Source organism: Lithobates pipiens, unplaced genomic scaffold, assembly GCF_037356315.1.
Source record: "Lithobates pipiens isolate NorthernLeopardFrog02 unplaced genomic scaffold, aLitPip1_a1.2 Scaffold_18, whole genome shotgun sequence".
In the NCBI taxonomy this organism is placed as follows: domain Eukaryota; kingdom Metazoa; phylum Chordata; class Amphibia; order Anura; family Ranidae; genus Lithobates; species Lithobates pipiens.
This window is the reverse complement of record NW_027507758.1, coordinates 80,082,033-80,106,632: the sequence shown is the minus strand read 5'-3', so window position 1 is coordinate 80,106,632 and position 24,600 is coordinate 80,082,033. Positions and strand designations below refer to the sequence as shown.

At 42.9% G+C, this 24,600-nt stretch overlaps 1 protein-coding gene across 1 annotated transcript in view; it reads right to left on the bottom strand.

The window, feature by feature from the left end:
- The window catches only part of DNAH14 (dynein axonemal heavy chain 14), a 418,175-nt gene that overhangs the window by 201,505 nt on the left and 192,070 nt on the right, over positions 1 to 24,600 (bottom strand). Inside the window, exons 32-34 of the mRNA XM_077485830.1 lie at positions 18,450 to 18,518; positions 10,775 to 10,961; positions 6,941 to 7,020 (exon numbers count right to left, since the gene is read on the bottom strand). Of these exons, the coding sequence (XP_077341956.1) occupies positions 6,941 to 7,020; positions 10,775 to 10,961; positions 18,450 to 18,518 (336 nt within the window). The remainder of the gene's footprint in view (positions 1 to 6,940; positions 7,021 to 10,774; positions 10,962 to 18,449; positions 18,519 to 24,600) is intronic.

The window sequence follows — 24,600 nt, the reverse complement described above, 5'->3', positions numbered from 1 at the left end:
TAGATCAAAAAGCAGTAGCCTCGGTGGAATCTTTTTTCTGCTATTTGTGCTTTTGATGGAATTAGCAGGTGTGCAGACCTTGAAGTTTCCCTCTATGCCACAAGCTGATTATCCTATTAAAACTGCTCATCACCATTAATTATTTTTAAAGGGATACCGGCAGGAAAGCTGTTATCTCTTACAGCCAAGGAGTGGATCTGATGCTGGAGGCTATCACTGAGTCACTGAGCTGTTAACCTAAGCTAATGGGAATCTTGGCTGTGTCATATATCAGCTATTTTGATATGGTTCTCTTGAATCAGGCGCCTTGAGGCTGCTATTGGAAAAATGCCTTCCAGACACCTACCTCTGAACCAGTGGCATTACTTTTGTTTAGTCATCCATGGCAAAGAACCAGATCTGTGTGAGGTGGAGACTTTGACTGGCTGTTTTGGTAGAGGAAGCCAATCAAAGGCATCATCTCACATAATCCCAGTCTTTTCTCACAGCTGAGGGAACAGGCGAGGAGTCAGTATCTGCCATGCACTGTAGTGCACTGCGTTAAAAAAAAAAGGGTCATGTCTGTTTTTCCATGCGTTAGGGTGTGCTGCCAGCCTATTCAAAATGAATGAACATTCTTAATGCAGTGCATCTAAACGCAACAGAATATTAATACAACCCATGATGTGAATGAGGCCAAAGTCAATTTAAACTTCAGGTGAATTTTCCAAGTCCAATCCCAGCCAATATTTTTGTTTTGAATGTATGTACAGTGCCTTGAAAAAGTATTAATACCCCTTGTTATTTTCCACATTTTGTCATGTTACAACCAAAAACATAAATGTATTTTATTGGGATTTTATGTGCTAGACCAACACAAAGTGGCACATAATTGTGAAGTGGAATGAAAATTATACAGTGAAACCCTGGTTTACGAGTAACGCGTTTTACAAGCGTTCTGAAAGACGAACAACTTTTTTTTTTTAAATCTGCCTTAAGGAATATTTCTGAACACAAGATGATAAGATCAGAGGCCATATCTCTGAACTATACACAGTCCTCATGAATTGTACTGAAAAGTTGGAATATATGAAGAGATGGGAGGCAGACCTCCAGGAGAGTATTGGGCTGGACGAGTTGCACAAAATAGCCCAGGGGCTAACTAGATCCATCATAAATACTTCACTAATAGAAGCAAATTACAAAGTCTTAATGAGATGGTATATGATCCCCGCAAGACTGGCGACCTTTATACCTGAGGCATCCCCTAGATGCTTTTGCGGCTGCGGACAACTGGGGATGATATACCACATATGGTGGCAGTGCCCTAAGGTGAGACGCTACTGGATTAGGGTGTACAATTTTATTTACACCCTCACCCAGGTAAACTTAATTAAATCCCCAAAACAGGCACTGCTAGGTGCCGAGATAGATTCAGCTTCAAAATCTCGAAGGCGTCTTATAACGTTTATATTTACAGCAGAGAAAATTACAATAGCTAAATCATGGAAATCGGCAGTGGTGCCATTCGATCAGCTCAAATTTAAACTCTCTTGGAGTTTGGACTCTCATGCTTAACAAACGAATGACTGCGATCTTACATGATAAAATGCAACAGTTCGAAAAAATATGGAGCCCTTGGACCCGGGACTTAAAGCGGGGTTCCACCCTAAAGTCGAACCTCTGCTGATCGGATCCCTCCCCCCCTCCGGTGACACAATTGGCACCTTTCAGGGGGGAGGGGGGTGGAGATACCTGTCAAAGACAGGTATTTACACCCACTTCCGGGCATAGACTCCCGTGGGAGTCTACGCCATTTCCTGTCCTGCCACGCTGTCTACTGGGACACACACGGGTCCCAGTGACAGCGCGGAGAATTCCTATTGCGCTGCGAGACTCGCGCATGCGCAGTAGGGAACCGGGAAGTGAAGCCGATTCGCTTCACTTCCTGATTCCCTCACCTAGAATGGTGGCGGCAGCCGAGGGCCGAGCGTCGCTGGAACCCGGGACAGGTGAGTGTCCATTTATTAAAAGTCAGCAGCTGTAGTATTTATAGCTGCTGGCTTTTAATATTTTTTTTTTTGGTGGAATCCCTCTTTAACAGGAGATCCCAGAACTATATAGTTATAAAGGGGCCAGCGGGGGGCGGGGATCGGGGTATGGGGGTCACGTTCTAAATTTTTAAAACTCAAACTCTTTCCTTATTCTTTCCTTTCTTAACCTACCTCTCTTTGGGTACAATTACCTCTTCCTGCCATCCCTAATTGGTCTGACAAAAAAAAAAAAAGAAGAGGAGGGTCCTAATGCGGATATCTAAACATGTCAATTTAAACCAGGCATAGACCCCTCCCGAATGACATAAATGTAGCAATAATAACACAAATGATATCTCAGGAAGTAAAATGTCAGTACCATATTATAGAAAGTTTATATTTGTAATAGATGGTGGTGTTGTAAATACCACAACTAAACTGTTTACTTATTTTGTACTTCTGTTTTATTATGGAAAATCTGAAAACTTTAAATAAAAAACATTGAAACAAAAATTTGCCTTGATCTGCAAGAACTGTCTTGATATACCAGCTTTTATTTATTTTTTGTTTTTATTTTGTTTTTATGTAAAAGAAAAAGAATTACACTCACAATGTGAAGGAGTCTGCTGCTCATCCATGTAAAGCTGCTGTTTATATGTACAGTGAAGCCGCTGGTGTACAGCAAACAGTACAGCTTTGTATTTGGCCAGCAAACAGTACAGCTTTGTATGTGGCCAGAGATTTGCGGGCGATGGTGGCTCCCAGCGCTTCCTGGAAACACTCAGACACTCCCAGCAGGAGCGTGCGTACCCGGAAGTGATGGCCAACAGTTCCCGAGTTCTCTTTGAAGCATGGGCGTCCACAGGTAGGGGCAAGGGGGGTCAAGTGCCCCCCCCTTGGAATCAGGGATCAGATCTTAAATACAACACAGTTCCATCGCTATCAGGGTGTGGGCAGCCCACACCCATGTGCAACCCGCCAGTGGGGTGACATCAAGGTGCTGTCAAGCCACCCTATCCATGTAGTGTGACTGCGGGCTCTTTTCCCTGCTCAGTCCAGCAGAGAACTCGGCGGCGCTGTGACAACAGAATGGCGAGTTGCTGGCTATCAGGTTTCCCCCGGTCACCCCCCCCCCTTTCTCCTGTCAGGAAGAAGAGATGACGGCTCTCACCAGGTTCCTCGCCCAGCTTTCTGTCCGCTCCGTTCCTTCCCTATTGGCCATAACTGAAGGCCAATCAAAGGAGACTATGAGATGAGAGCATCATGGGACATGTAGTCCCAAAGATTGGTGGCCCCATTTTCCACAAGGAGGAGGCTACAGCTCAATCGAGAAAGATTGAGAGACTGCAGCCTGGAAAAAAGCTGAGGGAGAGAGTGCGACAGGAAAAAGAACGAGGAGTGTGCAGGGCAGAAGCCAGAGAGAGAGCTACGCTGCCCAGCGCCACCAGAGAGAGAGCTGCACTGCCCCGCACCACCAGAGAAAGTCATGCTGCCCAGCGCCACCAGAGAGAGCCATGCCCAGCACCGCCAGAGAGAGAAAGACTGAGCCACTGCCAGGGTACAGACATGCTACACTACTGACCAGAGTTGCCCGCGGGGGAACCCAGAGTGAGCGATCATCCAGCCAGAGGGATCACTGCTGTAGCTTCGCTGGGTCTGTTAAGAGGGCCTGTTGGCCATTATCCATTACTTATCCTAGGGATTGTACTACGTCTGCAGTCTCTGACCATGATAATGTGATAATGACATTGTCAAAAAGAGGCGGCGCATTGGTGACCCTAAAATTATGTCACCCCCCCCCGAAAAAAGTTCTGCGGACGCCCATGCTAGGAAGGGCTTTGAGCTGAACCTGTGGCCACAAACAGCATTGTACTGTACACCAGCAGCTTTACTGAACATACAGTACTGTATACAGGCGGCTTTAAATAGATGAGCACCAACCTCTGGCCACATACAGAGCTGTGTACACCAGCAACTTTATTCTACATACAGTATACACACCAGCTTTAAATAGGTGAGCACCAGACTCCTTAACATTGTCACTGTGCACGTTCTTTTTTTTTTTTTTACCTTAAAACTTTTGCAACACAGTACAGGTACAGTACAGTATTCCTACTAGTGTGCAGTACTGTATTTTGAAGTGCACTTTTTTTTTGCCGTAATCATTTTTATATGAATAAATGGTTGTGGAACGAATCATCTGAGTTTCCATTATGTCCTATGGGGGAATTCGCTTTGATACAAGAGTGCTTTTGATTACAAGCATGCTTCTGGAACGAATTATGCTTGTAAACCAAGGTTTCACTGTAAATGGTTTTCAATTTTTTTACAAATAAATATCTGAAAAGTGTGACATGAATTTGTATTCTGCCCCCTTTACTAAAATGTAGTAGAACCAACTGCCCTCAGAAGTAACCTAATTATTAAATAGAGTCCACCTGTGTGTAATTTAATCTCAGTATAAATACAGCTGTTCTGTGGAGCCCTCAGAGGTTTGTTAGAGAACCTTAGTGAACAAGCAACATCATGAAGGCCAAGGTACACACCAGACAGGTCAGGGATAAAGTTGTGGAGAAGTTTAAAGCAAGGTTAGGTTATAAAAAAATATCCCAAGCTTTGAACATCTCACAGAGCACTGTTCAATCCGTCATCCAAAAATGGAAAGTGTATGGTACAACTCCAAACCTACCAAGACATGGCTGTCCACCTAAACTGACACGCCGGGCAAGGAGAGCATTAATCAGAGAAGCTGCTGAAAGGCCCATGGTAACTCTGGAGGTGCTGCAGAGATCCACAGCTCAGGTGGAAGAATCTGTCCACAGGACAACTATTAGACCCCCAAGCACTATTAGATTTTCTGCAGATTTTTGTCTTCAGATTTACCAAAGTAAAATATAGTGCAAGGGTCTGCCTGATTGCATACAAATTGAAACTCTTAAGGTTTGACCTTACGTTATATGGTTTTGGTAAATCTGAAGACAAAAATTTGCAGAAAATGTAATAGTATGTATGGGATCTTATTCGCGCAGTCCACAAATCTGGCCTTTATGGAATAGTGACAAGAAGAAAGCCATTGTTGAAAGGAAGCCCTAAGAAGTCCAATTTGCAATTTGCGAGAAGTTATGTGGATTTCAACACCCTTGTGGGGGATACAGCAAACATGTGGAAGAAGGTGCTCTGGGGGGCAGGACAACAACCCTAAACATACAGCCAGAGCTACAATGGAATGGTTTAGATCAAAGCGTATTTATGTGTTAGAATGGCCTAGTCAAAGTTCAGACCTAAATCCAATTGAGAATCTGTGGCAAGACTTGAAAATTGGTGTTCACAGACACTCTCTGTTCAATCTGACACAGCTTGAGCTATTTTGCAAAGAAGAATGGGCAAAAATTTAACTCTCTAGATGTGCAAAGCTGGTAGAGACATCTCCAAAAAGACTTTCAGCTGTAATTGCAGAGAAAGGGGGTTCTACAAAGTATTGACTCAGGGTGGTTGAATACAAATGCACGCCACATTATTCACATATTTATTTTTAAAAGAATTTGAAAACCATTTATAATCTTCCTTCCACCTCACAATTATGTGCCACTTTGTGTTGGTCTATCACAAAAAATACCAATAAAATACATTTATATTTTTGTTTGTAACATGACAAAATGTGGAAATTTTTAAAGAGGGGTATGAATACTTTTTCAAGGCACTGTAGTTTAATATAGTTTGTTCTGTCTATGACTTCCCTAAAAAAGAAATTTTGGTTGATCCTTGTGTCCCAGTGTCCCTTGTCGGCAGGGATGCTTCATGTCCCACTCATGCCACACAACATACTCTAACTGATGTGGCACGAGCAACCTTGTATTATCTGCACTGTGGGGATGCATACTCAGCCCCCCAGCCATAATCTAGAGCATTTCACTGTGCGATGGAGCAGCTTAGAGATTTGTGAACCTGATGTGTACTCTAAATCACAAAAGTTAGTTATACTGTGAGTATTACCTGTTTTTATTACCTGCCATCTCTATATGCCATGCTATTGCGTCCTGCGTTCTTACATTTGCATATTTGTCTATTCCTATACTCATTTTGATATTTGTGCTGTTTTATTACCAGACAAAACAGTTTATCTCAAAACATCCCCGAAGAAGGAATTCATTATTCATACCTATATTCCGAAACATGTGGGACTCCTGTGTACACGCTCACCATGAGATCAACTGTGTCTCAGAATTTAGCTGTTATGCAACTATTCAGTCAGACTAATTTGTTTTTAGGTTGATATGCCTTGTGTACCAATTCTATTATTGCTTTGTACTCAATAAATTTTGTATATTTTTATACGCTTGTTACTCCCCTTTCTGGTTACTACCCTTTGCCCAAAAAATCCCTGGAGCACCCCCTTTTGCAATTTTTTCTTTTGTTTTGGGATGTGGCGAAAGTTTCCAGTACAATATCTATAGGTGGTTTTCTTCCATATATATTTTTTTCTGTGACTCCCCTAGGGAGATCCCTAGGGGAGTCACAGTCCCAGAGACTCCCCTCACTCAATGAATTGGGTTTGATAGCACGTGAAAGAACTAATAGCAAAACGAGAGAGATTCAAACCCTACCCCTGTTTACTAACTGCTTTCAAAATTTTTCATTGATTTGAAATCTAGACAGAAGGAAACAAGCAAAAGCCAATAGGTTGTTTTATTGCAAGTATGAAGCTGTTTGCAGCCTATATAGACAGATACATTGCTTTCTGTTCAAATATCCACAATGCTGGCTTCCAATCTGTATCATAAAAGTAAAAGATAATAAAGTATGTATGTTTGATAGCATTATATTGAGCCACAATGTATAGATTATGCATATAAGCTATTAATTACACAAGTGTGACATGGTCTATTTAAATAAAGCTCTCAGTACAATGGTCATGTTTCTAATCCCACCTGGTCTCCAAGTCGTGTTTTTTCTGGCCAGCCACAACTAGAACCGTCTTGATGGCTCTCATCCCAAAATCATAGTGATTCTAGAAAACAAGACTTACTTAATTTTTATTCTTATTTCAATATTTGTATTGTTTTTTGAAAAAGAAAAGTACAAAAGGGTAAGTAAACATTGGTACGTTCTGTTATACATTAGGACATATAACGGAGGGTTACTTACATGATCAATGTCATAACATGAGTCATAGTTTAACTTGAACAGTGGATGCAGTATAAGTACTAAACGTACGATAAGAGTATCGACCATCCCACCTATACACCCCATCTGGGAAAAAACGGTGTCATAGGATGGGAGGCAATTCAGACAACCTTTCAATTAAGGTATATTTATTTTACTTGGTTTACCAAATTTAGAAAGCGGAAACAATATCAAGTACATAGGTGCAGTTACCTACATAAACAATGTACATATCCTACTATCACATCTATAGGTAATAGTGTAGCATTATATTGTATAACAAAACAATAAACCAAATTAACTAAACTAACTAACTTGTTTCAACCAGTTTGTTTCCCATTTAGTCAAGGAGTCAACTTGTGTATTTCTCATACCACTTGGTCCACACCAGCCATGCTGCCCTTTCTTTTTGATAGTTCACCCTATCAGTTGTCAATAAGAGTTCATATGTGTAGTATGTTTTGATCATGTTAACAACATCAAGCATTTTTGGCAGTTTTCCATAATCTTGTTATTGAGAGTCTGGCTGCTAGAAGTATATGTGTTACTACTTTCCTCCCATCCAGGGATACTTGGTAACTATTCAGGTTAAGAATGGCTAAGCCTCCCATCCGGGAATACTTGGTAACTATTCCGATTAAGAATAGCTAAGCGTGGGGGTGGGTATACTTCCCATAGTGCTGATGGTATGAAAGACCTCTGTCCAGACATTCTGTATATGGGGGCATTCCCACATTTTGTGTAAGAGTGTTCCTGTTTGGCCACAGTTCCTCCAGCAGAGTTGGGAGGCATTCTCTTTATAGTGGGCTAAAACCAAAGGGGTTAAGTACTATCTTTGGAATTCACTTCTTCTCAGGGAGCGACTAGCTTACAGCAGCAGAAAAGCTGTGAAAAAATTTGAGCTCATTTGGCAACCATGGCTGGATGATCCCAATCTTGCCCCACCACAAATGGTGATGGACAGATTCTTGCATTAGAGACCCACCATTGATGTTAGGGTGGGGGGGGGGGGTGAGAGAGAGAGAGGGAAGGAGGCAGGAACAAGTAAGATCATGTTTACAGGTAAAGCTCTAGAATATACACGATCTGTTGGTTGAAGAAATGTCTAATACTGTTCTAATAAATTGGACTAAAAGTGCTAGTTGGTGTTTTAGTTGAAAAGTCACAGTATCTGTATTGCCTTCTGTTATTGCTCATGTACTATAGATATTCAATGCAATTTGTATAATCTGTATATTTGTTCACTCACCAGCTGTAATTATTATATGCATTGTAAGAGCAATTTCTCAATAAAAAAGTTTTGATTAAAAAAAAGTACCATCTTTTTGGGTTAGTCTCCACAGTGCAGTGCATGCGATGGCTTTATAAGTAGCATTGAGTGCCTTTTTCCATTGGTTTGGGGTGAATTGGCATTGTAAATCTTTTTCCCATTTGATCATAGGGAAGGTTTTGTGAATGCGTCTTTTTCCCCAAGTGTGGAATGGAACAGTGATATACCTTTCTTTCTTTTGTGAGTTTAGGTGTAGGTAGTCATTCACCTGTATTGAGATGGTGGATTTGATTTGTGGGTTTTGTCTAATACAGTTGTGTATTTGAAGGTACTGAGAGAAGTCTGTAGGGGGTATATTGTACTGTAGGTCTAATCGATCAAAGGATTTAAAGGTTCCTTTGATGAATAGTATTTCAAGTGTTCTTTAAGTTTCTTTGAGTCAGTTATTTAAGCAGATATCTGGAATGAGGTACACAGAATAGCGATTGGGTGTTTTAACTCCTTTAAAGGGGTATCATTCTAAGTGGATGTCGTAAGTCTCCACCAGGCCTGTGCTGAGGCTTTAATAGTGGGTGAGTAGTGAGAGGGAATCTTGGTTCAAGGGCATCTGCTGCATAGCCATTGACATAGGTTATTGAATGGTGCTGTGTCTCCTTCTATATCTCCCCATAGCGTAAATGGTAATGGTCTAAACCAGTCCTTTAATTGTGCTAATATTGAGGCACGATAGTAGTCTAGTATATTTGTCATTGTGGAGCCACCTGTAGTTCCATGTTTGATTAAAATATTATGGGCGCTCTGGGTTTTTTTTCCCTTGCCATATGTATTTATTCAGGCTGAGTTGTAGTGACTTAAGATAGAATTTGGACTTCATTTTTATTTTAAATAACAGAGTGGAAGTATTCAGCATCTATATGATTAATAAATGTGAATTACTTTTGAGTCTGCTTTAGCATTGGACCAGGACTAATATACAGTATAATGTGTCCCATAGTGTCTGTGATGAATGGAGATTCCCTAATAGCTGATGACAGCCATAAAAGTCAGTAGAGGTTTGTGGGTGTGACAGCCTCCTTGCCCCTCAAAGATACTTTAACATTGTGTGTATATGGCATAATCTGAGCATTGACTGTAATGATTGGGTGAGAACTGGGAAATACAAAACCTCTGCAGAGAGTTCAGAGTTCTCTCACACACTGCAACTTAAGTAAAATATTTGTCTACCAATCTATCCCACTTCTCTGGTGAAACACATTACTTAAAGGCACCAGTAAAGTCACAAAACTGCTTGTCTTTTATATAGACCACCTAGAGGGGATTGTGCTTTTAACAACAAAACTGGAGTTAAAATCCAATCTCGGAATGTGTCAAGGCAGATGTTGATTGTCCAAGAATATTATGCAAGATGTGAATGTTTGTAAAATCACCATGGAAATAGCTAGTAGCAGTTAGTAACATCCAGCTGGCCTTGTTCTGTAATGTTGAAGACATTTTGTAGCTTCTTCTTCTTCAGTTATAATGGAAATAATACAGGGTGGTCCCAAAAATTTTCATTCGTAAGATGGCCAACCTTGCTAATGTTCAGAATTCCATAGGTGGAGGATTATAATAAAACTTTACTAGAGTCTCCAAACAATGGAAGACAGGTGGGGTCCTAGAGGCACGATGCCTAGGCATTCTCACACTTTTTTGATTTAATTGTTTTGTCACATCACACTGTACTAAATAATTTGTTTTTAAGGAAAAGTCAGCTTTAACTAGACTATGAAAGGAAAGTGTCGTTTGTCCACAGCAATTCTTCTTTCAACTTCACTCCTGGACTAGAAAAAATGGTTGAATTTACTTGATCTAGGAGAATACAAACACTATTTAAATCTGAACACTGGGAAACAGTGACCCTTGCAGTGGAGCTCTCCCAGGACTGCAAGGGTAAATGCTATTTTTTTCCACAGGGAATGAAGAAAGCAAATATAGTTACCTTATCCTTCTATTATGCAGTAGTCAGCGCTCTAGGTTGAGGGAGGGCCATCAGGGTCCTCACTTACAGTGCTGGACTACTGGTCCTGCATTGTTTGTGATGATGTCAGAGTGCCTGTGATTGATGGAGCAGCAATGAGAAGAAGCTTCACAGGACCGGTTGTGCAGTGGGGAGGAAACCCAAGGCAGTGAGAAATAAGGCAAGTATAGTATGTTCCTCCTATACAAGTATCCCCAAGGGTGTTGAAATCCTCTACAGGTCAGTTGCCATTAATACATTTTGAGTCAGATGGATCTATCTGACCCTGTCCAAATGGATACATAAAAGGTAATACAATGAAAAGGGTCATACCTGCTGGGAAAGCTGCCTACTGGACAGCTGGTACAGATTCACCAGCTTCCCTGACAGAGGTTTTGCTGCTTTGAATCCCTCAGAAAAGAGCATGATCTCTGCAATGAGCTGGTAGTCCGGTACCATCATAGAGACAGGTCTGAATAGGGATTTCAAGTTGTCTGGAAGCTCCACTCTGCCTCTATATCTGAAAGGAAAAAAAATAGAGTTTTCCATAAGGGACCTGAACGACAGCAACCAACTAAATACTTTGTTCCATTGTCCCATACTGCACAAGGAGAAGAAAATGAAGAGACATGCGCATCAAACAACGTTGCTTCAAGCTAGAATTTTTAATAATTTTTAGATATATTTGTGAACAGGAGCAACTTAACGTAAATAGTTACATCAAGAAGTGTTGAAAACCAACTCCAGACACAACGTATTTCATTTTGGGTTGAGCTAAAAAGAATTAGAACTGTCAGGTGTTATTATTCTTTAATATCCATTATCCTATTGTCCCTAAGTTCATAAATCCATAACATACAGTGCACTCCATATTTTTTTTTTTTTTGTGTAATACATTTTTATTGAAAAGTATGAACCAGTTTACAATGAAATACAAGGTACATTTCCCCAGTTGCAAAATTCAACAAACACAGAGATCTACCTGGAATAGGGATAACTCATGAGAGCAGTATGCGTAAACATGGAGCCAATGGAAACTGAGGGCCAATCATTAAGCATAGATGAGCGTGACTCATTGGTTCAGTAGAGAACATAAATCAAAGAAAAATGCCATATAAGGGTATAACATACCTCACAAAGAAAACTGTGTATGACAGGAAGAAAGAATAGGAGGAGAAAGCGAGAAAGAGAGAAGAGAAAATTAGATAGAGGTGAGGGGTGGGAAAGGGGTGGGTTATCCTGCCTCAGTACGACACCAACTTATACAGTAAGTAACTAGTCATCTGCTTACGCTGTTTGAGATGAAATTTCTGCATATATGGATGAAAATTTAAAGGCAAACCAGCAGGACCATATCTTCTTGGATAATTCGTATTTATTTCGAAGGGAGTAAGTATTATCTTCCAAATGGTATATATGGTCTACCTCCATTAGTCATTGGCCTAATGTAGGAATGGTCTGTTGTTTCCAAAGTCTGGGTGTAAGTGCCTTGGCCGCATTCAAGAGGTGAGGGGTTATGGATTTTTTATACGGTCCTACTGATTTGCCTGTACAATTAAACATTACCACCCATGGATCATTGGGGACTGCAGAGCCCTGATCTCTTTGATCCAATACAGTATAGTAGACCAATATGGGCGGATGAGTGGTCAGAACCATCAGATGTGAGCATGGGTTGCCTGCTCTCCACATCCTCGCCAACACAGCGCTGATATGGATGGAAAGACTTTGTGAAGTACCACTGGGGTGTAGTGCCATCTTGTCAACATTCTGTAGTTAACCTCCACAGTTTTGGAGAATATTTAAGAAATGTGGGTTAATTAAAGGATCGTTGAACTTTGCATTTCTGAGAGAAGACTTTGTAGGTCTTGTTGCCATTTAGATAGGAATGAGGGCTGGACCATTGAAGATAGTGACAATAGTGTATAGTAGAAGTAGGAGGTGGTTGATCATCGTCAAGGACTCTCTCGACCGGAGTTATATCCGAAAGAGCATAGTGGTTTTAGTAGAGATTTGACGAACCTGGAGAGCTGATGATTTTTCCACTGGTCAATAAATTAGACTGTGGGAGATGGTAAAAGTGTCGATATAGATAAGATACCATTGGTCGTTGTCACTTGGTGGAGTAGGACTGGGGTCGTAGAGATCAAAATCTCTGAACTTAGGATCGAGGTTTCCCAGAGGGAAATAGTCATGTCCCATTTGTTGCATTATAGGAGAATTGTTTAGCCACTTATGCGTTTTGCACATTCAGTCCCCAATCGCAAAGGAGGACCTGGTAAGTGGTGAAGTAGTCAAGGATAGTTTGCAGAATTTGCTAGGTATCCAGATCAGAGGGAACAAGTCCACACCGCTTAGGTCGAGTTCTTGTTGAACCCATAGTTTAGAGTCCTTATGGTATTTCCAGTCCAATATCCTATTCAATATGATCGCTAAAAAGTAACTCTTAAAGCCCGATAAAACTAGGCCCCCTTCTCTTTAAGGTTTAATGAGCATTTTTCTTTCAATTCGGGGGCGCTTGTGGTTTCAGGACGTACTTACATATTAGGGATTGTAACACTGAGAAAAACTCCAGAGGGATCTTGTAAGGGATCATTTGGAATAAGAAAAGCAGCCTGGGTAAGATGTTCATCTTCACAACGCTAATTCTCCCCAACCAAGAGTGTGCTAGCTGGGTCCATTTATGGAGGTCCGCTCCAATCTAGTTCAGTAAAGGGATGAAATTAACATGGAATAGAGATGCTGGGTTATGTGTAAGGAATATACCCAGGTATTTTAGTGAGTGAGGTTGCCAACTAAAGGGAAAGGATGGTTTCAATTGAGCTGCTGTTTTATGTGGGATCGAAACGTTTAGTATTTCTGACTTGGGTAGGTTAATTTTAAAATTACAGAGGACTCCAAACTTTGTGAATGCCGCCATCAGGTAGGGAAGGTAGGTAAGGGGTTGCTGGACATAAAATAATTTGTCTTTAGCGTACACCGCATACTTATGCTCTGTGGTGCCTATTTGAATTCTGTGGATGTTGGGGTTGTTCCATACTGTCGAGAGTAATGCTTCCAGAGAGAAGGCGAAAAGAATAGGTGAAAGGGGACATCCCTGACAAGTGCCATTGTACAAAGTGAAGGGTTCACTAAGAGTGCCGTTAATTTGTAGCTGTGCTGTAGGGGAGCTGTAAAGTGCTGAGATTCTCATTAGCATGGAAGGGCCAATGATTAGGTGAGATAAAGTCAACATCAGATACTCCCAGTCCACCCTATCAAACCCTTTCTCAGCACCTGTAGATAAGAGAAGGGTGGGCTGGGAGGACCTACTAGCATAAGAAATCAGGGATAATGTTCTCAGAGAATTGTCATGAGCCTCCTTACCTGGGATGAATCCAGTCTGGTCCCTTGATATCCATTGAGGTACCAGGAGAATGAGCCAGATCGCAATGGCTTTAGCGTATAATTTGGCATCCAAATTTAATTAGGTGATTGGTCTATAACTGCCACAGAGACTGGGATCTTTCCCTGGTTTAGGAAGTACAGTGATGTGAGCGTGGACAGTTTCTGGTCGGAGGGCACTGCCTGCAGAAACCAAGTTAGCATAGGACGTTAGTCGGGGAAGTATTATGTCCACGAAGGTGTGTTAATAAGCTATTGTTAGACCATTAGGGCCCAGTGGTTTACCACTAGCCATGGCCTTAAATGCCACTCGTAATTCTGAGGCAGTGAGTTCCCCTTCCAGAGCTTCCAAAGCAGAAACGGGGATTTTCGGTAGGTTAGCTTGTGTAAAATACTCTTGAATGAGGGATTCCCTAGTCTCCCTATCTGCTGCATTGAGAACGTGATAAAGTTGTTGATAGAAGGATTGGAATTCTATCGCTATGGCCACAGTTTCATGCAGCAGGGTGTCTTTATTTGGACTATAAAGGAGGCTGATTGTTTCTGTTGTAGGGATCGAGAAAGGAGCCAACTGGGCTTATTACCCCATTTGTATAAGTGTTGGGAAACTATGCAGAGTTGGGTTTTTCGTTCTGAATCGAAGTAGGCTTTTAGTTCTCTCTTCAAAGTCAGAGAGTGGTAGAGTGTCAGGGACTGTAAGGTTTTGTGCTTCTTCTCTATTTCCTGCATTAGCTGTGATTGTAGATGTGTTCTCTCTCTCTTCTTCCTAGAACCGAGTTCTATGAGCTTCCCATGTATATGTGCCTTATGAGCTTCCCAGAGTACACCAGGGGAAACATCCGGGGGTCATATTGTCTTTGAAGTAGAGAGAGAGTTCATCCCCAATCAGCTTTTTGTCAATGTCTTCGGAGATAAGGGAATCATTCAGGTACCAGTAAGTGGATTTTAAGGGTAAGGATGGGATTTTCAATTTGAGACTAATTGGGGCATGGTCAGAGATTGTTGAGGCTTCAATGGGAGAGTGGAGTAACAGTGCTAAATGGTGGTGATCTATAAAGACATAATCTATCCTCGAATAGGAACAATGAAGGTGTGAGTAGTGGGTGTAGTCTTTTGCTTGCGGATTGCATCACCCTCCAAATATCCATGAGTTGAGCGTCATGGAATCTTTTGCGGATGAAAGCCAGGCGTTTGTAAGGGATGCTAGATCTGTCTTGAGAGGTGTCCATGGTAGGTTCCAGGGGAGTAATAAAGTCCCCTGCTAGGAGAATGCATCCGTGAGCAAAGTCTTTCAATTTGGTAAGAGTGGCAGTTAAGAAACCTGCTTGAGCATGGTTGGGGGGCGTAAATATTTTCTAAAGTGCAAGGGATGCTACCCAGGCTGCCCTTCAAGAATAGATATCTTCCAGAGGGATCACTCAGTGTTGATTCCAGGGTAAAGGAGGTTCCCCTACGGAATCCAATGGCCCCACCCATTGCCTTATTAACATCTGAAAGGCTGAAGAGCCATGTTGGGTACCGTTGTGAATAAAGCTTAACAGAGGTAGAGGTTATGTCTCTTACCAGGGGCATAAAGTCCCCTCACATTGAGGGAAATCAGGTTTACTGTTGCCATTGGAACCATCAGGGAGACTCGAGGCAAATAAACGACAAAGGTGTCTGGCGTAGAGGCAGGGAGGAGAGGAGGGGAGGGAAAACAGGAAAGTGAAAAGGGCAGAAAGAGGAAAAGAGAGAGCATAGGACAGGAACAGAGAAAGTCAATTGAGAAACTTGAACTGAAACGATATAGATATATATATATACATATACGTACAGGGTATGCATGCAAAGCCTTGCGGTGCATAGACAGGGCAGGTGCAGGGCCCAACACCCCTGGGCACATCGCCCAACTGAAGGCAACAACACAGGGGCATAGGGCCATACAGTGCATGTGAGGGGGTAATGCAGCCCCAGGTATCAGACCATGCATGCAAACAGGTACGTGCACCATCTGAGTGCTCCGGAACTGAACATAAAACCAATTCTGCAATAATAAAACACAGTTGCAGGCAAATCAACGAAAGCGTGTATCCTATAATTAGCAATAGAAAGTAACAACTATGCCACTGACAAGCAGTGATTAAATTGTCAAACTGAACAGAATAAACAGCAAAAGTAAATATAGCAATCAGGGTGATACTTGCTTGCGGTATTCAGGGGTGAAAACCCCTGAACATATTCGCTGTATAGGGGATTAGCCCATTTGTGGTGAAGAGCCTTGTGTGGCAGAGTGGCGTTTCCGTGACACTTTCTGTCTCTCTCTGGTCGCAATGGCAGGGACGTGTTGTGCGGCGACTTATATAGGGACAAGGGGCGGGGTCACCGGGTGATGTCACATGGTGACCCCCCTTATGATGTCACAGCCCCAGCATCCTCCAGGACTGTGACATCATCAGGGGCGGGGTCACCATGTGACATCACCCGGTGACCCCGCCCCTTGTCCCTATATAAGTTGCCGCACAACATGTCCCTGCCATTGCGACCAGAGATAGCGTCGTGTCATCATCGCAAGAAAGAAGAAGAAGAGAAGAAGGCGGCAGCAACAGAAGACTGGGCCAACGCTAGTAAAAGAGCTATAAGAAGAGAGCGGAGGCCTGCAAGAAGAACCGAAGAATGGGACAAGACCCCCGAAGAGTGGGACAAGACCCCGAAGTCGGAAGAAGACCCCTGGACGGCGGCGGCGACGAGGAAGAAGAAAGCCGGGCTTCTCTGCTAGTAAAAAGAGCTAGCAAAAGAGCAGAAGATAGCAGAGGAGTCTGGCGAGAAGACCCCCCAAGACGGAAGAAGAGAAGACCACTGGAGCTGTCTAATAAATTATTTAAAAAACTTGTGTTGTGTTTTTTTATTTACATTTTTTTTCACTAGGTGAATGGGTAGGGGTACATCGTACCCCATACTCATTCACATAGGGTGGGGGCTGGTATCTGGGGGCCCCCTTATTAAAGGAGGCTCCCTGATTGCGATAAGCCCCCCACCCGCAGACCCTGACAAACAACGACCAAGTTTGTCGGGAAGAGGCCCTTGTCCTCATCAACATGGGGACAAGGTGCTTTGGGGTGGGGGGGACCGCAGGGCCCCCTCTTCCCCAAAGCAACTCCCATGTTGAGGGCACGCGGCTTGGTATGGCTCAGGAGGGGGAGGTGCTCGCTCGTCTCCACCCCCTTTCCTGACCAGCCAGGCTGCGTGCTCGGATAAGGGTCTGCTATGGACTTTAGGGGTCCCCCACTCTGTTTTGTGTGGGGCTTCCCCTTTAAATCCATACCAGGTAATGGGGCCAGCGAGGTGTCAATCTCGCCGATGGAGGCAGCGACATTAACTTCCTTCACTAGTCCCGTCTACCTGGAGCCACTTTCAAAATGAACGGACTTTTCTCCATCTGGGCAAGTCCGTTAATTTCAAAAGTCCAGCGGACTAGCACACAGAGACAAAACTTCTTTCTAAGTCCGCTGGATTTTTGGAAAGAAAAAGTCCGCCGGAGCCCACACACGGGCGGATTGTCAAGTCCGCCGGATAGTCCGATTGTGTGTACGCAGCATCAGTGTACTTCAGAAGTATTATGAAGTGGAGGGATGGCATCCTGCCAGCCACTGAGTTCTGGAGGGTCAATGCTGAGATTCATGCAAAACTTGTCTAAGTCCTCAGGGAAGCGAAGAATAGCCATTTTACCATCTCTGTTTGCTATGAGGGCAGCCAGGAACCCCCATCGGTAGTTGATAGAGGCAGAGCGCAGCTTATCTGTTAGGGGTTTGAGAGGCCACCGATGTTCCAGGGTTTCCCTGGCCAGGTCAGGGCAGAAAGACTGGGTGGCTGCATCAAATTCAAGGGCTGCTTCCCTCGCCTTCCTCACAATGAGCTCCTTTTCTTGAAAGTAATGGACCCTACAAAAGACATCTATTGGGGTGTCTGAAGACAAGATGCGGGATCTGAGGGTCTACTCTTCTTTGCGTGTTTTGTCTTATGTCTTTTGCATGTTGTATGATGAAAAAAAAAATCTAATAAAGATTACATTAAAAAATACAACAGCACAAGTGCATTAGCATTTAGTCAATGAAAAAAAAAAAAACAGCAAAAGTCAATGGCAACCTATAGTAACTGAAAATATACATGCTTTGTAATCACATTCGTACAAGATCATTTGTGATTGGCTGCTGTACTTTGCACTGCCTTGCTGAATGATGCTGTAATATCTTTAATGAAGAAAAAAACTTTTACCGTACTGTATAAAACTCTGCAGAAAAAAACAGCCTATACTGAGAACTTCTGTACATTCCAATACATAACCCCACAGGGACGGAACTGAGCATCTTAAAATAGTACTGGGTTCTACCATCCCATAAAGGCACTCCATGTATTATGCACACCATTCTATTAAAAACACACCAGCCACAAGCCCTGTTTTGATCCAGACATTTGATATGAACGGGGGAAGCCAATTAGGTAGCCAAAAAGAAAAATATTTCTCATTACCTGGGGGAGGGTAGTCCCACTACTCGTTAATTCTGAATGTTCTACCTAAATGTATAATTTATTGGGAAGAACATTTACTATTCCCTGTGTCAGGAAATGGTGTCGGCTTTGCACCTACCCCGGATTCATGGTAATGAAAATTCCACACGACATATTGAGACGGATCTCTCTTCCTTCGAACATAAACCTACCGAAAACACAAGAACATTTTAAATCCACAGAAATAGAAGTACAGCAATTCATCAATAATTCATTGCCCAAGCGTATACTTAAGTCCATTTATGCGTGAAAGTTTGGCCATTACATTTACATATATGATTCATGTCAGGAGGACACCAACCAAATTTTGTTTTCTAGATGTGTTGCAGTGGTTTTTTCCTGGTTGAATTTCTTCAGTTTCTTCCGTCATTTTACTACGGCAAGTCAGCGCGGATTGGGATAGCAGGAGCACGTACACCACCGGCGGTGCGTGCACATGCCCGGTGCACAGCGGGGGTGCCGATGCTTGTGCTCAACGGTGTGATCATGGGCACGAGAGGCAGAACAGTGACAAGTGTGTGTAACACACAAATCCCTGTTGTGTTCTGTGAGGCGTGACAGATCGTGAGTTCCTATTAGCTTGATACCACAATACGTCACTTCCTCTAGGTCAGTTGCCTCCACCTACATTTAGAATCACACACTAGGGAACACGGTTAACCCCTTGATTGCCCCCTAGTGTTAACCCCTTCTCTACAAGTGACTTTTAAGGTAATCAGTGCATTTTTATAGCACTGATCGCTGTATAGATGCCAATGGTCCCAAAAATTTGTCAAAAGTGTCCGATGTGTCTGCCATAATGTCACAGTCCCGATAAAGATCGCCGCCATTACTAGTAAAAAAAATAATAATAATAATAATAAAAATGCTATAAATCTATCCCTTATTTTGTAGGCGCTATAACTTTTGCGCAAACCAATCAATATAAGCTTATTGTGATTATTCTTTTTTTTTCCAAATTGTCGCTCTTTTTTTGTTTATAGCACAAAAAAGAACAACCGCAGAGGCGATCAAATACCATCAAAAGAAATCTCTATTTGTGGGAAAAAAAGCACGTCAATTTTGTTTGGGTGCAGCGTCACAATTGTCAGTTAAAGCAATGCAGTGCCATGTCGCAAAAAATCACTCGGTCATTCAGCAGCCAAATCTTTCGGGGCTGAAGTGTGTTAAAATTTAACTTTGGGGCTCGGAAATTATTAAGAATCATACTGACAAGAAACTCTTGTTAACGATCCCACACACATTTTAGACTGCATAGAAAATAGAAAATGACAATTATTTGTCCTGCTCAATTGCCTATATTTTCATTTGGTCTTGAAAAAAAAAAATGAATGAAATATTCAAACTTTGATCTGATTGTAATGTGTGTACATCACATACTAGGGGAAGGCATACATCAACAAAACTTTCTTCTGTACAAACGAACAAATGTGTTAAAATGGAACTAAACTCCAAAAATACTTTCTTCGGCTTTTTTCTGGGTGAGGGTCTTTGGCTATCTTGAATGGCTGGTGTGGGATGACCTCACTTCTGCACATATGCAGCTCAGTGTATATTTTAGAGAAGACTGAGCAGGCAGGTAGGTTTGTTTGATTGCAGAAGAGACATTCCATGTCTCTGCTCCAATAAAGCTCCTGCCTGCTCCCAGTTTTTTCTTTTTAGACTTTAGTTCCAGTTTAAGACATTATAAATTAGAGCTGCATGATTTTGGCTAAAATGAGAATCACAATTTAAAAAAATAAAAATAAAAAAATGGGCTAACTTTACTGTTTTATTTAAATTTTTTTTATTAATTGAAGTGTATTTTTTCCCCAAAAATTACATTTGAAAGACCACTGGGCAAATACAGTGTGACATAAAATATTGCAGCAATTGACATTTTATTCCCTAGGGTCTCTGCTAAAATATATATAATATTTGGGGGTTCCAAGTAATTTTTGATTTTAACTTAAGAAACAAGTGTCAGAAAAAGATTTAAACTTCCTGCATTTATACATTGTTTAAAAACTTAGCAGACTGCCTGGATTTTTTTTTCACACAGACCTTTGATCTAAGGGCCCTTTGACACTGTTGAGCCGTTCAGGTCCGCCTGTCAGTTTTGATGACGGATCTGAACGGGCGATCCATGCTGATCTATGGAGCGACAGATGTCAGCGGTCACATGTCCGCTGACATCCGACTCGGTCCGATCTGCCAAAAGTAGACAGATGGCCCTACGTCCGGATCCATCGCTGTCGGATCGGACCAGGTGAGATATGATGATCTCTCCGATCTCTCTACAGAAACCAGCGGCGCTTGACAAGTCCCTCCCCGCTCTGTGAGCAGAGAGGGACCCGTCATCTGCCGACTCAGCGGAGATCAATGGAGAGATCAACCGCTGAGTCGGCGGACAGAGGCAGACTCTGAGGCAGTGGATCCGCCTTGTGGGACTGAAGCCTAAGAAGGAAGAATAAGTTACAATGTTTCATTTTAAAAACATGGCAGACTGCCCAGATGTTTTCTTTTGATAGCTGAGTGAGCAGATAAGTCTCTCCACTTGTTATATGAAAGAATCGGCAAACTCTGCAATAGAAATTGTGAGGGAGTTGAATCGATTAATTGTGTAGCTCTAGTATAAATAGAAACTTACTATGCTGCACTCTCCTAACATTCCAACAAATACTTTTAAAGTGCCTACTTTACAATGAAGAGAAAAATAATAATAGTAATAATAATAATAATAAAAAATTGTGATAAACTAACAAAAATTATAATATATTCCAAGACTGTACATAGAGTTTTTTAATTGCTGTGATGATAAATTCTGTGTTAAGTGTCACATTTCACAGACAAAATAAAAATAATAAGCAAACTAATAAAAGTTAAATATATGGTGCCACAAACGTGAATCATAAAGTGCTATAGTGCATATAACAGTGACGTTCTAATCAAACGCAGACCAATCTAACATAATTGGTATATAGTCCTTATTAAAGGTATAATGGTAACTTCATAAAAACTTAAAAATAACATGTTGCTGTGTCCACACTCAGGTGCTCCCCACTCTCAGGCATTGGCCACTCACCTTAGAGCGTGTCACCTTGCAATTAAGTTCGGTCAACCACGCATATGGATCACCTCAGAGATTCTAAGTTAGCTGTATGGATCCAAACTGCTTACTGATGCTGTATCTTCACATACAAAGGGGAGGGGGGGGGGGGTCGGGATGGGGTAGATTTGTGTTAGAAGGGGGAGAATTTGTGCTGGAAGGGGAGATTTTAAGGGCAGGGGTTATGCTGCACTCTTTTTATTTTGTACTCCTGATCTCTACTGTGCATTACACAGTCCTGTTCCCTGCATTCTGTCTATTATATACTTCTGACCCCTGTTCTCTGTGTGTTATATGCTCCTAAACCTGGCACTGACTATAGCATTCTGTGTGTGACATACTCCTGACCTTTGAACTTTTTGCATTATGCACCCCTGAACCCTGCACTCTGTGATATGTATTCTTAATATGAAACTAATTACAGCACTCTGTGTGTTACATACTCCTGACCCCTGCCTTACAGACACCTTCATTATATACACTATATTGTACATTGCATACTTCTCAACATAGTGTTCATTGTCTCAATGTCTGGTTACTAAGCAATCCCTGACTATTTTAATGATTTTTCTTAATTATTGTGCTACAGTTTATATGTGTACGTGAGACTCTTATGCCCTGTACACACGGTCTGACTTTCTGACCGGAAAATGTGCGATTAGACGGTGTTGTCGGAAATTCTGATCGTGTGGGCTCCATCTGACTTTTTCTGTTGGAATTTCCGACACACAGAGATCTGGATCAAAATTTTCCAAAATCTGATCGTTTCAATTCCGATTGTGTGTAGACAATTCCGACACACGAAAGTGCCACGCATTCTCAGAATAAATTATGAGACGGAAAATATTGGCTACTGGCCTCTTTATAGTCCCGTCATGTGTTCTAAGACCCCTCATTCTGAACGATTGGATTTTCTGCCAACTTTGTGTGACCGTGTGTATGCAAGACAAGTTTGGGCCAAAATCCGTCTGAAAAAAATCAGATGGATTTTGTCGTCGGAATGTTCGACCGTGTGTACAGGGCATAACTGGGGTGGGTGGAAGAAGTTTGCCATCTTTGCCATGTGCATTGGATGACCTTGTCCTGACACTGTATGGGAAGAGCCAGCTACAAGGGGTCAATCCCTCTACCAATCACATGTGAAAATGTTCGTTATGGGTAAAGTGCCCCTACATGAGCTCAGCTCCCTGCAGCCTTGACAGGAGAAAAACCCCAACCTCATGTCCCTGCTGCAAAAGCCTGATGACACCCTCAATGTTGCTGATTTGGCAAAGATAATCTATAGTGTTAAGTAAGGTTTAAATCAACTTTCCAGAGAAACTATACCCAATGTACAGCTGTGTTTAAACACTAAAGATCTACTATACTGTATGCACATATTTCTATACAGCTTCCCTTTATATCCTTTATAATTTAAAGGGTGATTATTCCTGGTGGTAAATACTCCTAGCATCCCAATCATAAATAAATGACCCGGAGGAAATGGTTTCTAATCTTCAATGATAACCTGGAGAATCTAACATGTCCGTAGACCTATGAGGATAGCTGGATGTGTACTTAGGACCCACAACCACCCTTTAGGAGCAAGAGATGGTCTGAAATGTATGATTCACTTACCAGTTTTGGCATTGTAAATAGTGATGGACGAACTTCCGACGGGACGTTTCGCGAACGCGAAACGCGAACGGACACAAACGTTCGCGAAAACGACCGTTCGCCGCGGGCTCCATTGACTTCAATGGGAGGCGAATTTCGCAAACCTTTAGGTCGAATTTGCGGCCACGGGGTAATTATTAGGGGGTAGCACGTAGTCCCACCACCTGGACAATAGCATAATACATGTATGAGGTGAATTTGGGATCGATAACTACAAGCATTTTTTTTTTATTTGGGAAATTGTTCTGACAATTCAGGACTATGGAGCTAATGAAGGCAATGGAGGAGAGGGAAGGTCAGGGACCAGGGTAGGCAAACAAGAGGGTGCAGGAGATACAGAGCACTGACAGCAGCACCGTAATACAGAGCACTGACATCAGCACCGTGACATACAGCGCTGACAGCAGCTCCGTGACATACAGCGCTGACAGCAGCTCCGTGACATACAGCGCTGACAGCAGCTCCGTGACATACAGCGCTGACAGCAGCTCCGTGACATACAGCGCTGACAGCAGCTCCGTGACATACAGCGCTGACAGCAGCACCGTGACATACAGCGCTGACAGCAGCTCCGTGACATACAGCGCTGACAGCAGCTCCGTGACATACAGCGCTGACAGCAGCTCCGTGACATACAGCACTGACAGCAGCTCCGTGACATACAGCGCTGACAGCAGCTCCGTGACATACAGCGCTGACAGCAGCACCGTGACATACAGCGCTGACAGCAGCTCCGTGACATACAGCGCTGACAGCAGCTCCGTGACATACAGCGCTGACAGCAGCTCCGTGACATACAGCGCTGACAGCAGCTCCGTGACATACAGCGCTGACAGCAGCACCGTGACATACAGCGCTGACAGCAGCTCCGTGACATACAGCGCTGACAGCAGCTCCGTGACATACAGCGCTGACAGCAGCTCCGTGACATACAGCACTGACAGCAGCTCCGTGACATACAGCGCTGACAGCAGCTCCGTGACATACAGCGCTGACAGCAGCACCGTGACATACAGCGCTGACAGCAGCTCCGTGACATACAGCGCTGACAGCAGCTCCGTGACATACAGCGCTGACAGCAGCTCCGTGACATACAGCGCTGACAGCAGCTCCGTGACATACAGCGCTGACAGCAGCTCCGTGACATACAGCGCTGACAGCAGCTCCGTGACATACAGCGCTGACAGCAGCTCCGTGACATACAGCGCTGACAGCAGCACCGTAAGCAGCCCCAGGAGGAAGTCAGCACAGCACAGGGATGGTGTGATCCCCTCATAATAAGAACCCCCAGGAGGAAGTCAGCACAGCACAGGGATGGTGGGAGCCCCTCATAATAAGAACCCCCAGGAGGAAGTCAGCACAGCACAGGGATGGTGGGAGCCCCTCATAATAAGAACACCCAGGAGGAAGTCAGCACAGCACAGGGATGGTGGGAACCCCTCATAATAAGCAGCCCCAGTAGAAATATGACACCGCTCAACCTCTT